Source organism: Dendropsophus ebraccatus, chromosome 4 (genome assembly GCF_027789765.1).
Source record: "Dendropsophus ebraccatus isolate aDenEbr1 chromosome 4, aDenEbr1.pat, whole genome shotgun sequence".
NCBI lineage: Eukaryota > Metazoa > Chordata > Amphibia > Anura > Hylidae > Dendropsophus > Dendropsophus ebraccatus.
The window spans coordinates 35721307-35738813 of NC_091457.1; the positions used below are offsets into that span (position 1 = coordinate 35721307).

Consider the following 17507-nt stretch of genomic DNA (forward strand, 5'->3'; position numbering starts at 1 on the left):
GTACACATTAATGGCCATTGGTGCTGTCTCGGACAGCACCAATCGCTATTAATTTCCAGGTCACCGATGACCCGGAAAGCTGAAAATTCGTGTCAGTGGCTGGTTTAAATTGACCAGCCAATGACAGTGATCGTCAGCACAGGGGGGTGTAAATCCCCCCCCCCATGCCGACAAGCAGAGATGGCCTGCTATCTATTATAGCCATGTACACACAGCGATTGGATAAACCGCGGGCATAAATGTACGCCTGTTTGCATTAAGGCATGGGCTGCAGGGTGTACATTTACGCCCGCGGTCGTTAAGGGGTTTCACCAACAATGCCACCACTACTCTGATAGACTATGCTTTAAAGGGGTGTTTCCATCTGGACATTTATGGCATTATAATGTCCCTTTGGTGTTGTGCTGTGGTATGCTGAGGGGTTGTGTTGCTAGGTGGGTAGTGCAACCTTAGGGCTCACTTTCTGAAACCTTCCTGTCACGGTGGGGTCCGAGGGTGCTGGGGCCAGGGCCGGATTAAGGTTGGTAGAGGCCCAGGGCGACAAACCACGACTATGCCACGATCTATACAGATGGCAGCTTACTGTAGGCGACTTAGCACAGGCCCTCCTCGCTCCTGGCTGTATTGCTTAGCATCCTCCTCTGTTGCGCATGTGATGGTCACTAGAGGCTGCAGTGCAGAGGAAGATGCAAGATCCTAGAGACAGGAGCGGGGAGGGCTAAGTATCAGAGTGTATTCCCACATTGTGTTTGTGTTAATAATGCAATGTGAGAACACAGCACTTTCTGTACGCTGTTGCCCACTGTTTTAGGGTCCTATTACATGGCCTGATATCCTGGATAAGCAACACCGATCTACTAGGGTTCCTGCTGGTGGGGGCCCCTAAGTGGTGGAGGCCCCGGGGCACGTGCCCCTGGTGCCCTCCCTTTAATCCGGCCCTGGCTGGGGCCCTTGTCTTCTTCAGCATACACACAGGGACATATATTTTTTAATAAAAAAGTTTTCACACGATAGTGGTGAAAATGTATTAAGACTTTACTCGAAGGATAACTTGGTACACTTAAAAGGTAAGGACTTCTCGTAGTAGACATTTGGTAGCTTGATCAGTATACCTAGTGAGGGTGATCCCATGGATGACACAGAGAGACCTGTTCCAGTGACTTTATAGCTTTTAGCCTTTATAAGGATACGTGTAACTTGAGTTACTAGGAGAAAATGACGCTGCCAACACTCACTGACTTGCAGGAGGAAGACGCATAGAAGTAGAAGACTTGACGCTGTCGACGCTCGCGATCATGTAGGAGGAAGACGCATGAACACACTGACATGGAAGCCAGGAACATGTGAACGGTGAGCGGGAGACCCTCAAACATCTCACCAATCTGACAGCAGGCACTAATAAATACATAGTATATACTGCTTAGACTTAGGGGGCACGAATTAGTCCTTATGGCTGACTGGAGCAAGTTAGGGAGTGGAAGATAGAGTCTGACAGGATCACTGAGGTGACGTGGGGAGGTTCGGTCCACCTCTGGCAGAGCCAGAGCTCCAACTATCACTGAGGAGACCGCACAGCCCCTCTGGGTAGGGGGTGGGCAGAGCTAACTTTCCCCTGGCCAATCACAAGAGTGTGATAGGTTGCATGGGAGGAGTACTGATCAAGCTTAACATTTTTCTCATTAAAAATTAATACATATCAACATATTAAATATATACATGGCAGAAAACAGTATCAATATAAGAAAGATAGGGAAGAGCAGTAAATACATAAGCCCTTAATACAGGCAGTCTAGGATTGCCAATAGCAACAATACATCTCCAGACGCCTGACATTAAATATCGTTCTGAGCCATTACAGCATATGGATGCAGAGTCCACCTCTAAGATCAAGGCTCTCCCAGGCCTATTCGCAGACGTGAACATGATATGGAGAACACAAGAGACAACTGATGTTATGGTGTGTTTACACAGACAGAAACCAAAGCCAGGAATGGATTTGAAAAGAGGAGAAATCTCAGTCTTTCCTTTATGCACTGTTCTCTGTTTATAGTCTGTTCCTGGTTTTGGCTTCAATAATCTGTCAGATGAGTCTGTCTGTGTAAACACACCTTTAGTGAGCGCTGTGCAAACATTCTGCTTTTTTAGACCTCAATATAGACCGAATCGAATTTATCAGACATTTATGGCAGATCCTGTGGATGTGTCCAGATCGGAATGCCCCTTCAAATCTATGAAACATGAGGCTTTGTTCACACAGCCATTTAACCTTAAGATGGAAGCCATAATGTTGTGGCACCTCAGTCACATGACTGATACCTACAGTGCTGAAAAGACTTGTTGACTTGTAAGGGGGCCCTGTCAAGATTTCTCCAAGCTTAATGGCAAAAAAAAAAAATGCAGCCTGCTGCACTATTTTTGCTGTCAAGAGTGACACAAGCCCAGATGGACAAGCCAAATCCAGATGCGACAAGCTTGAGTTCAGTTATAGCACTTACCCCGTCTTCAAACCCACATCGCCTGTTAACTTGCTCTACATTCAAGAGATACATCTGTTTTCCTGTATCTAGAACATGCTGCCGGATCCTCTGCAGATCTAAATCCTTCAAGAGAAAAAGAAAAATTAGAAATTCATGGTATAAAACTAGTTTTAAAGAAAAATCCCTAGAGGGATTATTGCTACAGCGGGAACATGTCGTGTCAACACATCACTGTCTGAGCATAAAGAATGGTGACTGGGACCAAGCCTTACCAGAAAACACACACCATACCACTTTTTTTTTAATTAGACAAACCCTTTAACCTCTTAGTGACCGCAGCACGCATATTCACGGCAGCCACTAATGGGCTTTATTCCGATGCGTACGCCTTTTAACGGCGGGCGCATCGGAATAAACTATCGCCCGGTGGCGGCTGCAGGACGTGGGATCAGCGGTCAGTGTGACAGCTGACACCCTCCTGTACCTGCCCGGAGCGGAGGATTCTCCGCTCCGAGCAGTTTAACCCATTAAATGCCGCTGTCAAACCATGACAGCGGCATCTAATGGGTCCCGGTGGATCCCGGACGGCGCCGTGGGTCACTTACGCGATCGAAATGTCCCGCGGCGCTGTCCGGGGTCCCGATGTCTCCATGGTGATCCCGGGGTCCTAATTAAGGTCCCCGGGGTCTCCATGGAGATGCCCAATGGTGACAGGGGTGGCCATGGCTATTGCATGTCAGCAATGCATGAGGCATGATACAATACATTGCAGTACATCAGGTACTGCAGTGTATTGTATCAGTGATCTAAGTATTTTACACTAGTGTACACTAGTGTAAAAGTAAAAAAAAAAAGTGAAAAAAGTGTGCACCAAACACAACACAGCCCCCCCAGCCCCCCCCCCAATAATAAAGATGCATTACATTCCCCATGCACAATAAAACGTGACATAAAAGTGATCAAAAACACAAATCCTATACATATTTGGTATCGTTTCATCCGTCGACCCAATCTATAAAACTATATCAATAATTACACCGCACGACACACGCTGTAAAAAAAAAAAAATTAAAACAGTACCAGAATAGCAGTATTTTATCAATCTGCTTTAGAAAATACGTTATAAAAGAGATCAAAAAGTCATATACATATAAAACTTGGTATCAATAGAAACTACAGATCTTCCCGCATAAAATAAGCCCTAAACCAGCTCTGCCGCGCAAAAGATAAGAACACTATGGATCTTGCAATGTGGCGACAGTTTTTGTGGGTTTTTGCTAGGAAGTGGGTTCAGTCCCGGCCAGTCCCCTCACCGGCGATCGCCGTTGTTACCAGTATAACGGCGGCCACCGGTAACAGGCATTGCCAGCGCAGCTGAACACTTTCATCTCTTCTCACAGTGAATCCACAGTGAGAGGAGATGAGAACATGTCCCCCCCCTGTCCCTAGAATTAACCCTAGTGACCTGGTCACTGACTCCTAGATGGCCACCACCATCACTGTGAACAGACTCTGATCACAGTGATGGATTCCTAAAAATGATCAAAGCTCCATTCTCTCCACCACCGGAGGTGGCAGAGAGCATGGGGCAATGATCGGGGACCACCCGGTGTGGTCCCAGTACAAGCGATCAGCGGTATATACTATATACCGCTGATCGCTTGTTCCAAATAGTGCTAGAACTTTTTTACCCCTGTCACCAAAGTCAAAAGCCGCACCGGATAAACTGTAACCACTCCAGATTACCTGTAACCACCCCAGATTACCTGTAACCACCCCAGATTACAAGTAACCACCCCAGATTACATGTAACCACCCCAGATTACCTGTAACCACCCCAGATTGCCCGTCACCTCCCCAGATTGCCCGTAACCCCCCCCAGACAGCCCGTAACCACCACAGATTGCCTGTAGCCATCGCAGACAGCCCGTCGCCACCCCAGATTGCCGGTCGCCACCCTAGATCACCAGTGAACACCACCAGATTGCCCGTCACCACCCCAGATAGCCAGTAAACACCCCCAGATAGCCAGTAAACACCCCCAGATAGCCAGTAAACACCCCCAGATGGCCACCCCCAGATGGCCAGTAAACACCCCCAGATGGCCAGTAAACACCCCCAGATGGCCAGTAGACACCCCCAGATGGCCAGTAGACACCCCCAGATAGCCAGTAAACACCCCCAGATTGCCCGTACCCCCCCCATATAGCCAGTAAACACCCCCAGATTGCCCGTAACCACCCCAGATTGCCCGTAACCACCCCAGATTGCCCGTAACCACCCCAGATTGCTCATAACCTACCCAGATTGCTCATAACCTACCCAGATTGCTCATAACCTACCCAGATTGGCACAGACTGCTCGTAACCACCCCAGATTGTCCATAACCACCCCAGATTCCCTTTCGCAACCTCAGATAGCCAGTAAACACCCCGAGATTGTCCATTACCACCCCAGATAGCCAGTAAACACCCACATATTGCCTGTAACTAAAATGACACTCCTTCCCTTCTGAGCCCTGCTCTGTGCCCATACAGTGGTTTATGCCTACGTATGGGGTACCGTTCTACTCAGGAGAACCTGCGTTACATATATTGGGGTGAGTTTTCTCCCCTGTTCCTCGTGAAATTGAGAAATTTCAAACTAAACAAACATATTATTGGAAAAATTATATTTTTTAATTTTTACCGTCTTCTTTTGAATACTTTCCTCTAATACCTATGGGGTCAAAATAGTCACCACACCCCAAGATGTATTCTTTGAGGGGTGTACTTTCCAAAATGGGGTGACTTTTGCGGGGGTTCTATTCTGCTGACACTACAGGGGAGCTGCAAACGCACCTGGCGCTCAGAAAATTCTTCAACAAAATCTGAACTGGAAATGCTAATAGGCGCTCCTTCCCTTCTGAGCCCCGCTGTGTGCCCATACAGTGGTTTACGCCCACATATGGGGTACCAATGTACTCAGGAGAACCTGCGTTACTAAATTTGGGGTGCATTTTCTCTCATGTTGCTTATGAAAATGAGATACTTTAATCTTTAATATATTATTGGAAAATTTCTATTTTCCATTTTTGTCCGGCCTAATTGTGAATACTTTCTTCCAGCCCCTGTAGGGTTAAAATGCTCATTATACCCCTAGATTAATTCTTTAAGGTTTCTAGTTTCCAAAATGGGGTCACTTATGGGGGTTTACAATATACAAGCCTCCTAAATCAACTTAAAAAAAGAACTGGTGCCTAAAAAAAAAAATCAGTTTTGGAAATTTCATGAAAATTTCATAATTTGCTGATACATTTCTAAGCCCCGTAACACCCTAAAAAAGTGAAATATGTTTACAAAATGAAGCCAGAATAAAGAGGACATATTCATAATGTGACTTACTAACTAATTTTTGTCATGTGACTTTCTTTTTTTAGAAGCAAAGAATTTCAAAGTGCGTAAAGAGCAAATTTTTTAAATATTTTTTTATGATATTTAGATGTTTTTCACAAAAAAAACACAAGACAGTGACCAAATTTTGCCACTAACATAAAGTACCATATGTTACGAAAAAACAAACAAACAATCTCAGAATCGCTAGCATACATTAAAGCATCACTAAGCTATAAGCGCATAAAGTGAGACAGGTCAGATTTTGAAAAATGAGCCTGGTAATTAAGGCCCAAATAGGCTTGGTCCCTAAGGGGTTAAAGTGGACCTTTTAGCAGTTTCTTCCACCCAAACAAGCACATGGCCCAATAGTGCATTTAAACGTGCTTCCGGGCACATCGCAGTTTTTTTTCCCCACTGTCCCTCAGTGCTGAGATCTAAGCGCCACATTACATGGCCCGATTAACACAGTAAGCAAGCGGTGACCTGCTAGATAGGCGCTCATACAGAGCCTATTAATTGGCTAAATTATCATGCCACAAACACTGCACAGGAATCATTAGCGATGTCCGTGTAAAAGTAAGATTATACTTACCTGTCCAGGCTCTCTTGGTGTCCTGCTCCCTGTTCCCCACAGTCACCATTGAAGTTCTGTGCAGGACATAGGAGGAGCCTGGACAGGTAAGTATAAAATCGGATGCCTTTACTAACCTGTATCTGAATAGAACTGGCATTTACCATGGCACAGCACATATGCAATAATGCTGTATTCTCCCAGCAGCCTCAGAATGAGCACACATGAAGCCACCAGGAGAATATAGCTTTATTATACCACAAGTGCATGTCACTGGGGCATGAATTCAAATCAGAAGCAGAGTAAAGAAGGCAGCCTAATGACAGTCAACGAACGGGGAAGGAAGGTTACAAGGCAGCTGAAAATTGGTGTTTTGGAGCACATGTGCCATATTCTCTTATAGTCAGGAAAACAAAGGTATGCCTAGAATCACATGCTTAGATGGGTCTGCAAACAGGGGCGTAGCTAATGTCTCCTGGGCCCTGGTGCGAGAGGCCAACTTGGGCCCCCCTCCCCTCCTTTCACGACCAAGTGATGCTATTGTTTATATATATATATATATATATATATATATATATATATATATATATATATATATACACACACACACACACACACACACACACACATACATACACATACACCAAGATAGATATTACCAATATCAATACCAATATCACCAGCATACTGGAAGAGAAAGTATTATCACCGTAAATATTACCGCCATACTGTTACCGACCAAATCCTGTATACTGAGACCAATATTACCAGTAATACCAGTATATAGGAAGGAAACATTACTGCCACACCACAAACACTACCATCACCACCATATTGTTACTGACCAAATCCAGTATACTAAATCACCTCATCCAGTCATATAGAGGTGGCCCCAGCTCTACACAGGTTCTATACACCATATACATTACAGTGCAGTTATATCAGGTGACTCACAGGAGACGTCTTTTCTGATCGGAGTTCTTTCCATCTTCTCCATCTGCCCTGGGCCATTATGAGAACTTCTCCGAGCCACGAATCCACAGAATCTGCCAGTCTCCTCAAACTGGCACCATCCTCATCTCTATACAAACTGCACATCTGTATTGGCCCCTTTACACCCTCATTTAGTGGGTAGCCCTGACTCTATGTGAGCCCCTAATAATATATGCCCCCCTCTGTGTATTCCCTCTAACCCTATGTTGCCCCCCCAAATAGATGGCCCCCTCTCCCCCCCTTATAGATGGCCTCCTCTCCCCCCTCCATATAGATGGCCTCCTCTCCCCCCTCCATATAGATGGCCTCCTCTCCCCCCCTCCTTATAGATGGCCCCCTCTACCCCCTCCCTTATAGATGGCCCCCTCTCTCCACACCCTCCCTTATAGATGGCCCCCTCTCCACCCACCCTCCCTTATAGATGGCCCCCTCTCCCCCACCCTCCCTTATAGATAGCCCCCTCTCCCCCCACCCTCCCTTATAGATGGCCCCCTCTCCCCCCACCCTCCCTTATAGATGGCCCCCTCTCCCCCCACCCTCCCTTATAGATGGCCCCCTCTCCCCCCACCCTCCCTTATAGATGGCCCCTCTTTCCCCCCACCCTCCCTTATAGATGGCCCCCTCTCCCCCCACCCTCATAGATGGCCCCCTCTCCCCCCACCCTCCCTTATAGATGGTCCCCTTTCCCCCCCTCCCTTATAGATGGTCCCCTTCCCCCCCTCATAGATGGCCCCATCTTTCCCCCCCACCCTCATAGATGCCCCCCTCTTCCCCCCCACCCTCATAAATGGTCCCCTTTCCCCCCACCCTCATAGATGCCCCCCTCTTTCCCCCCACCCTCATAGACGCCCCCTCTTTCCCCCCCCCCTCATAGATGCCCCCCCTCTTCCCCCCCCCACCCTCATAGATGCCCCCCCTCTTTCCCCCCCACCCTCAAAGAGGCCCTTCCTTCCCCCCACCCTGCAGGCTGATAAAAAAACAAAACAAAACTTAACTCACCTGACAACACGCTCCCACATTGATCCTCACTCCTCCTGATCTGTCCCCGGCTGCTGGGGGTGTCGCGTCTTATCCCCGGCAGCGCGTGCATCCCAAAGCTCCCTGTGCGCCGGAACCGGAAGTCAGGGCCCAGGGAGCTCTGGGATTCGCGCGCTGCCGGGGATAAGACGCGACACCCCCGGCAGCCGTGCAGCAGCCGGGGGAAGACGGAGCCGGACTCTTGTGACAGCAAGCAAAACAATGCTTGCGGTCACAAGAGTGATTGATCGGGAGGGCCCCGCGGGCCCCCCTTCGTGGCTGGCCCGGTCGCGGCCGTGGTAGCTACGCCACTGTCTGCAAACAACTGCTTACAGGTCAACTTTAATATCTAGCAATCAACTGTAGTACTATTCACCAGCACCATTAAACCTACAGTGAGCAAAGAACTGAAAAAGTGATTTCCTATATTAAAGGGGTAGTGCGGCGCTAAAAAATTATTCACAGAATAACACACATTACAAAGTTATACAACTTTGTAATGTATGTTATGTCTGTGAATGGCCCCCTTCCCGTGTCCCACCACCCCCACCCGTGTACCCGGAAGTGTTGGTGCATTATACATTACCTGATCAGTGTCGAGGGCCGTCCGCCATTTTGTGCCAAACATCATCTTCGGACGGATGGCCGAGTCGCTGCCGCCCGTCCCCCCTCCGCCGCGTCACAACTGTGCTCAGCCGCGATTGGCTGAGCACAGTTATGCTCAGCCAATTGCGGCTGAGCATCAGATGACGCTGCAGAGGGCGGCCGGCATTCGGAACAGACAGAGCTGTTCGCCGGCCGGCCGAAGAAGACGTCACTGAATGAAGATCGGAGACTGGTGTCGGCTTGTGACAGGTGAGTATAGCGCACCACACTTCCGGGTACACGGGTGGGGGTGGTGGGACACGGGGAAGGGGGCCATTCACAGACATAACATACATTACAAAGTTGTCTTAATACAAAAAAAGAGAGGTGGTGAGCTTAACCTAGGGTCAGAGGAGAGTACTTCGTTAATGTTGTGCCTTGAATGCACTACCTGGTTCTGCACCCTACAGAACCTTCATTGCGATTAATGAACGAAGAAAAGAAAGTGGCAGGCTCCCTAAAAACACTTGACAGATAAATCTTAACTTTTAAATTTTAAACTTTAAAGTTCTTGATTAATATAGTTCATAGGTAAAGTGCAGTAAAATAAAACCACTTTATAGATATAAATAAATATATCGAAATCGAAAAATAAAAATATATTAAATAAAAATGTGTCATAACTGTGTATAAAAACACACACATAATTAGCCACTTATTATGATATTCTACTGCGGTGCAGGGCCCTTGCTTGCCGCGCATCAGAAAATGATTTGCCGTTTACTCTTATGCTTATTTAAGTTTTTAGTACATAAATTAATGTCACGTTGTATGATTTTTGTATGGTGGATTACCACCTCTCACCAATCTCCGCCGCTGTACAGGCTCTCAGCGGTATTTGCTCTGTTTCATGGCAGTTGGTAGTAATCACGCCCTCCGCTGTTGTGCAGGTTCCCGACGGCATGGTGTCTGTTTGATAAGGGTTGTAAATAGTATCTCCCCCATTTGATGTCGTTAGATCAGGATCGCGCTCCCTCAGATGGGTCGCCGGGTCCGTGCCTGGGTGGATTGTATCCAGCGTTCGGCTTGTGACTTCTACCTGTTAGTCTAAGTGCATAGGGGTCGTCCCCCCTTCGTTAGGTAAAGTCCTTTGCGTGCAGTGCACTCGTGCATGAGCGTGGATGTTCAGGATGAGTAACGGGTTGTGCAATAAACTATTGCAATAGTGGATCATTATTCTGAAAAACTGCAACCCTTTAGACGCATTTCAGGATAATTCTATGTATCCTGTCTTTAGTAAAGAATGTTGCAGAGATTCTATGTATCCTTTCTTCAGTAAAGAATGTTGCAGTTTTTCAGAATAATCAGCCACTATTGCAATAGTTGACTGCACAACCCATTACTCATCCTGAAAATCCACGCGCATGCACGAGTGCACTGCATGCAAAGGACTTTACCTAACGGCGAAGGGGGGACGACCCCTATGCACTTAAGGCCCTATTCCACGGAACGATTATCGCCCGTATTCGGCCGATATCGGCCGCTACGGACGATAATCGTCCCGTGGAATAGAGTGCAACGATCAGCCGACATCGTTCATGTTGGCTGATCGTTGCAGTCGCTTGTTTTTCAACATGTTGAAAAACAAGCGACTGAAATAGCAGCGATCTGCTGCCGTCGCTCCATTGAATCGGAGCGTCGGCAGCAGACGCTGCTATATCCTATGGGCTGCCCGGACGATCAGCGATCCCCCGGGCAGCCCCCCCGCCGCCCCTCCCGCACTCACCCGCTCGCTGCCACCGCGATGAATAGCGGCGGCAGCGAGCGGGGAACGAGGAGCAAACGAGCGCTGAGAGCGCTCGTTTGTTCCTCTAAACGACCAGTGTAATAGGGGCTTTCGACTCACAGTTAGAAGTCACAAGCAGAACGCTGGATACAATCCACACAGGCACGGACCCGGCGACCCATCTGAGGGAACGCGATCCTGATCTAAAGACATCAAGTGGGGGAGATACTATCTACAACCCCCATCAAACAGACACCATGCCGTCGGGAACCTGCACAACAGCGGAGGGCGTGATTACTACCAACTGCCATGAAACAGAGAAAATACCGCTGAGAGCCTGTACAGCTGCGGAAACTGGTGAGAGGTGGTAATCCACCATACAAAAATCATACAACGTGACTCTACAGAGTAAGAACTACATATATACACCAAAGCATAAACATTAATTTATGTAATAAAAACTTAAATAAGCATAAAAGAGTAAAGGGCAAATCACTTTCTGATACGCGGCAAGAAAGGGCCCTGCACCGCCGTAGAATATCATAAGTGGCTAATTATATACAGTGGTACCTTGGTTTAAGAGCGTTTTGGTTTAAGAGCTCACAGTTTTTCAAAATTGTGACTTGGTTTAAGAGCATTGCTTTGGTTTAAGAGCTCCCTGTGCTGGGTGGGAGCGCAAGTGGGAGAGGGGCATGGTCTGCATAGCGGGGTCTACAGCACTGTACTCTGACCCAGGACATTTCCCTCCCCCTTCCAAATCATAGCAGATCAACTTCAGGCTGGGGCTTACATCAGAGGACAGGAATGTGGAGGTAATCTCTCCATAGCTGTAACCCCTCTCTCCGGACAGAGAGTGCTGCTATACTGTGCCCAGATGTGTCCTGCTCATTCCTTCATGCTCCCTGCAGTCTCTGTCAGTCCTTGTCTTTCCCATCCTCTCCATTACTGTACAGTAACTTATAATATCACATATTCTGCTGTTTCTGAATGTTTGTTTCATCTGTGTTACATGTTAATCAGAATAAAAAAATCATTTTTGGGGTGTGGAACCATTTTTATGATTTCTTAAGGGAAAATTTTCTTTGGTTTAAGAGTGGATTTGGATTACAAGCACTGTCCCGGAACGAATTATGCACGTAATCCAAGTCACCACTGTATGCGTTATTTTTACTAAGTGAATTTATATCTATAAAGTGGTTTTATTTTACTGCTCTTTACCTATAAACTATATAAATCAAGAACTTAAAGTTTAAAATTTAAAAGTTAAGATTTATTTGTCAAGTGTTTTTCGAGAGCCTGCCACTTTTTTTTTTTCATTCAAATCACTCTTAAACCAAAGCAATTTTTCCCATAAGAAATCATTGAAATGCAGAAGATTGTTTGTTTTTTTTTATTCTGAACAACATGTAAAACTAATGAAACAAATATTCAGAAACCGCTGAATATGTGATATTATAAGTTACTGTACAGTATAGCAATCAGCATGTGGTGTATAATGTATAGTAAGCGCATAAACCTGAAAATACAGCAGGTTTATAAATACAGGATAGAGCTGCAGATCCCCATAATGCAGTAGCGTAGTACAACAGGCTAGAATAGAGAAGCAGAGCTGTTGTCAGAGGTCTGTGTGGTCACATGACAGCAATGGGGAAGGGGTGTGTGTTCAGCATAGACCAATCAGGAAGTGAGAATCACAGAGCTGTGCGGGAGGACAGTGACAGAAACTTTTTTACAGCAGTGTGAATAGCTGAGTAGGAATGAAGAGGATGGGAAGCAAAAGGGCTGACAGAGACAGCAGGGAGCATGAAGGAACAAGCAGATCATATGTGGGCACATAGAGGGCTTACAGCTATGAAAAGATTCCCTCCACAGTCCTGTCCCCTGATGCAAGCCTCAGCCTGAAGTGGATCTGCTATGATTTGGAAAGTGAGGGAGACTTTCTGGGTCAGAGTACAGGGCTGTAGACCCCACTATGCAGACCTTCCATCCAGTACCGCACGCTCTTAAACCAAAGCAATGCTCTTAAACAAAGTTACAATTTTGAAAAACTGAGCTCTTCTTGCATAACACTCTGAATCAAAGTTACTCTTAAACCAAGGTTCCACTGTATACATACATATATGCACCTCTGCCAGAAAATCCCTCTAACAGAAAATATACTACAAATCTAAGATAAACAGCATATGTACTTGCTACAATAATAGGAAAGTAGTGGGGATAGAGAACAGTACACACAGTTAGCGAGTCTGCAATGTCGTCTGATGGTAAATCCTCCGAAGCAACCTGATCATCATCATCATTGTCAGCTTGTAGTTTCACGTGAATCGTATTGAGCTCTTCCGCGGTCAGGTATTCCACAGGAGACCGGGTAGATACAAGGATTTTAAACCTGTATGGAACAAAAAATAAGGAAATTATTTTGCAACGTAACCAAGGAACAGAATCACTGTAATATTTATTTTTCTACACGCTGTAAAGGAGACAGAAAAGCAATACTATCACAAACAGAATCCCCTCCTTTTCTGCCTGTGTCCTCACCTCTCAAAATGCATTTGATACCGCTGAGTGGGGATATTCAATAACCGATTATACACTGCCAAGGCTTTTTGAAAATGACAATGTTTTATCTCATACTCTGCATAGAGGCTCCAGAGCTCGTCTGAGCGGAATTCCAAGCCGCAGGCATCAATAGCTTCATTGAACACCCTGTGGGTAGAGAGTAAAGATCCAAACCAATGTGAAGTTATGCAACTGAAGGCTCAGTGTATGTATTGTCACAACAACACCCGTCTCAGCACATTATAGTGGATCTTAGTGGTGGACTGAGATCACAGACTTTACAAATATGATTTTATTCTTAAAGGGGTATTCTGGTGAATAAAAATTACAATGCATTAGAATAGAGATTAGAGGAGGTTCAATATCGCTATAGAGTTAGAAACACGTAGCTGAGCCAGGACATAAGCTTATGCAGCCCCACAGTTCCTGACGCAGCAATTGGTGGAAGCAGAGGGGCTGTGTTGTCCCTTACTGCTGTCAGTCAATGTATAAGTGTCAATGACTATAAGTGTCTACTTACCATTCAGATATGTGTTTCAATGATTTTGATCTTTTCCTTGATTGACAATACAGTGTGTATGTATATACATATATACATATACACACACACACACACACACACACACACACACACGTTTTTCAATCCTACATCCGATATGTTGCCAGACAGACCATGAAGCTCTTAAATAGGCAAGGAAGTAAAAGTCCTTGAAATATCACAATCATAGTTCAATTAACTTTAACGTTTATTTGGTAGGTCACAACAATGGACGTTACAATGTCATGCAGTTAATTAGTTAATAAGTTAACATTCTGGAAAAGCTACTACATCATCATAACAGCAAGTTTTAGGCTCTGTTCACACTAGCATCATGGCTTCCATGGTTCCCTTTTGAAATGGCGCACTGTTGTGCAGATCCACAATACACGGCTTGAAGCCTGTTATAGGCTTTCCTCATGCCTCCAAGAATCTAAAAGACAAATCATGGCATGATCCACTGCATGCCATAATATAAAAGTAACGTTCTAGAGAAGCATATGGTAATGATTGAGGTCTTATACAAAAGACTCATAGGGACTCTGTCTGTATGCTGCTAAACAGACATTGTCATGTGTCATGAGTTTAATGCTGCCCCCGAAAGCAGCGTACAAGTATGCTGGTCTAAGATCAAGCCCCGCCCCCCTTTACTATGCTGGATTTAGTAAAAGTAAATGTCTCTTAGTAAATCCAGTGTATCTGAGATCAGAATCTTTGATTAATTCTTCAAGCAGTGAATAAACAGGGAGAGGAAGGTAAAATTGTTAGGGTAGATTTCCATTGGAAAAAAAAATTGCAACAGAAGAAACCCTTGTATGTAATCCAAATGTATCAAGGTATTTGGCAAAAAAAAAAAAAAAAAAAATTCTGATGTGTAAAAGTAACACACAACATCAAAACACATGCATATAAATACACCCCAATTTGGTGTATGTATATATATATATATATATATATATATATATATACACACACACACACACACACACACACACACACACACACACACCATATCAATAAAGATCTTATAGACACACAATAGAGACAATTCTTCCTGTAGATACATACATGCACTTACAATCACAAGCAAGATATGCAAACATTTATATTAATATATTACAATGCAACTCACACAATTCCCATTAAGGTACATATATAACACCCCCACAAATTTATTTTAATATAAGATCACAACAGTAGTGCTTCCCACAGATGCATATTCATGCACATCAACATATATCTATATACACTCAAACACATACAAATTTACACTCACAAGCAGACATATGCACACAAACATACAAGCAGATAAAAACATATACACTCTATGATAAATACCAATATGCACATACAGACACACGTAGTGTCACATAGATTCAAGCATGTACATTTTAAAAGTATAAATCCATGCATACATAGCTATATGTTGTGGAATATTGCAGTGTATTTTTCTCCTTATATTAAGAAGGGAAATCCACTCAAGAATGTAAAAATGTCACCCCTAAGATTTATAAAAAAAAATCTGAGGTCAGGTTGCTGATGAACTCACTGTGATTATTCCTCCCAGCATTACAAAGTTGCAGATAGGTCTTGTTTACATCAGCTGTCTCGGAAGGGAGAGGGGAGGAGAGAAAAGCTCACAGTTTTTTGTGTCTTCAGAATTGGGGGAAGAAGACAGATAAGATAATAAATATATAAAATGAGAAAAAAAAATGAGAAAAAAGATCAGGCACTCACCCATCAACGTGTCAATTTTCTTCTTTATTGATCATAGAAAAATCATAAAAATGCAGGGAGAGGGAGCATGGCAAGCAGGTCTCAGCGACGCACGTTTCGTGTCAAACAAACACTTCCTCTAGCTGATGATTGACCATGGTCAATCATCAGCTAGAGGAAGTGTTTGTTTGACACGAAACGTGCGTCGCTGAGACCTGCTTGCCATGCTCCCTCTCCCTGCATTTTTATGATTTTTCTATGATCAATAAAGAAGAAAATTGACACGTTGATGGGTGAGTGCCTGATCTTTTTTCTCATTTTATATATTTATGGATATTATCTAACTATCATTGAGCACCACACGGACGTGTATTGAGTGTGTCTATACAGTGTGTCTATACAGTAGAAGCCGAGTTGCTTCTACTAGTTGAGATAAGATAATAAAAAGTATGGAATGAATTGCTAGCCACACCATGGGCAGCACCATATGAAAAGTTATGTTTGAGTGAAATACCCCTTTTAATGCAAAAGCCAGGGCTCAGGCTGCCAATCAACTGTGAGTGGCTGGGAGGAGGGTGGAGCCAGTGTCACTACATGCTGTTGCAGCTCCGCCCCCATGCATAGTTACAAGGTGCCAGGGCAGAGCGCTAGTTAGTTGCTGCCCCACCATAGTCTTCTGGGCACAGTGTTGGAGAGCTATGCCCAGCAGCTGTAAGGTAACTGGGGCCAGGTCACACTCCTCCAGGGAGGGGATTGGTTTGCTTTAAAGCAAGATGTGTGTTTTGTGGCACATAATTGTAAAAGGGACTGTCTACTAGTAGTTCTCCACTTTTCTAAAGCAGAAATAATGTAGTATTTCTCATAACTATAAAACTACCTCCCAATCAAATGAAAAATGATGTTCAATGCTCGAGATAAGAAATAAAGCAAAGGGTAAACTAAAGAGAATTTATTATAAGTAATACATAGCAAACAGAATTTACAATAGTGAATTAACATTGAAGATAAATCTGAACGCTGTACATAGATAAATGTCTCCAATGAAAAAATGTCTTCATTGTTTCTTTAAGAGTTATCGCCAGGCTACCTGTTAAAAGAAAATCCAGCAGGATGCAACAAAAGAACCTGAAGTCCTCCACTACTTCTTATCCCATCAACCATGGTAGGCAGGAGATTGTATGGCACAGCATTCATACATGCCTACTGCTGCACCATACAAACTCTATATGAAATTTATTCATTCTTGCTATGTACTTTCTCTATAGGTCTTTACTAAGAATTTGTTTTTGCTTCTACAAAAATCTCAAAAATTTCAGTGTGGGTGCTTAGCTTTCTCTCTGCATAGCTTATATAATTACCCCTCCACAATGCCTTGTGTCTACTTTCCTCTCTATGTACAGCCTGTGTGAGCTGCCCTCAAAGGTCTCTCTCCTCCATTGTTTCACAATTTGAGCTTGTGTAAAGCCCCCTCCCTCCCTGCTGCTATCTCTAATGCAACAAGAAGAAAGTGTATCTAATGGTTTTATGTCATTTTGCATTTTAAAAACAAATGCGCAAAAAACAAACAAACAAAAAAGTCAGGGCAAAGGTGTCCATAGCCTTTAAGTGCATATTTCCTATCTTACAAAGAGTTTGTATATAGCAGCAGTCAAGCATGCATGCTGTTACTCTTTACAAACGCTTCATCATTATAGTGCTGGTGAGGAGAAACTGGGGGCCCCAGTAATCTAACATTTATCAGCCATCCTGTGGATAGCTATAAAGTGTTTATTGTTAGAAAATGGCAAAATAGTTTCTCAGACATGGGCCCCCACAAGAGTTGCCTGCTCAGCCAAATACCAGACACCACTGCAGCCAGGATTTGGCTGTGAGCAGTTCTGAAGTAGCAGGG

General features: G+C 44.6%; 1 protein-coding gene across 1 annotated transcript in view; it reads right to left on the reverse strand.

Annotated features, from left to right (window-relative positions):
* The window catches only part of LOC138789252 (pre-mRNA-processing factor 39-like), a 50922-nt gene that overhangs the window by 20915 nt on the left and 12500 nt on the right, over positions 1 to 17507 (reverse strand). Inside the window, exons 5-7 of the mRNA XM_069967853.1 lie at positions 13342 to 13509; positions 13039 to 13192; positions 2496 to 2600 (exon numbers count right to left, since the gene is read on the reverse strand). Coding sequence (XP_069823954.1) covers positions 2496 to 2600; positions 13039 to 13192; positions 13342 to 13509 — 427 coding nt within the window. The remainder of the gene's footprint in view (positions 1 to 2495; positions 2601 to 13038; positions 13193 to 13341; positions 13510 to 17507) is intronic.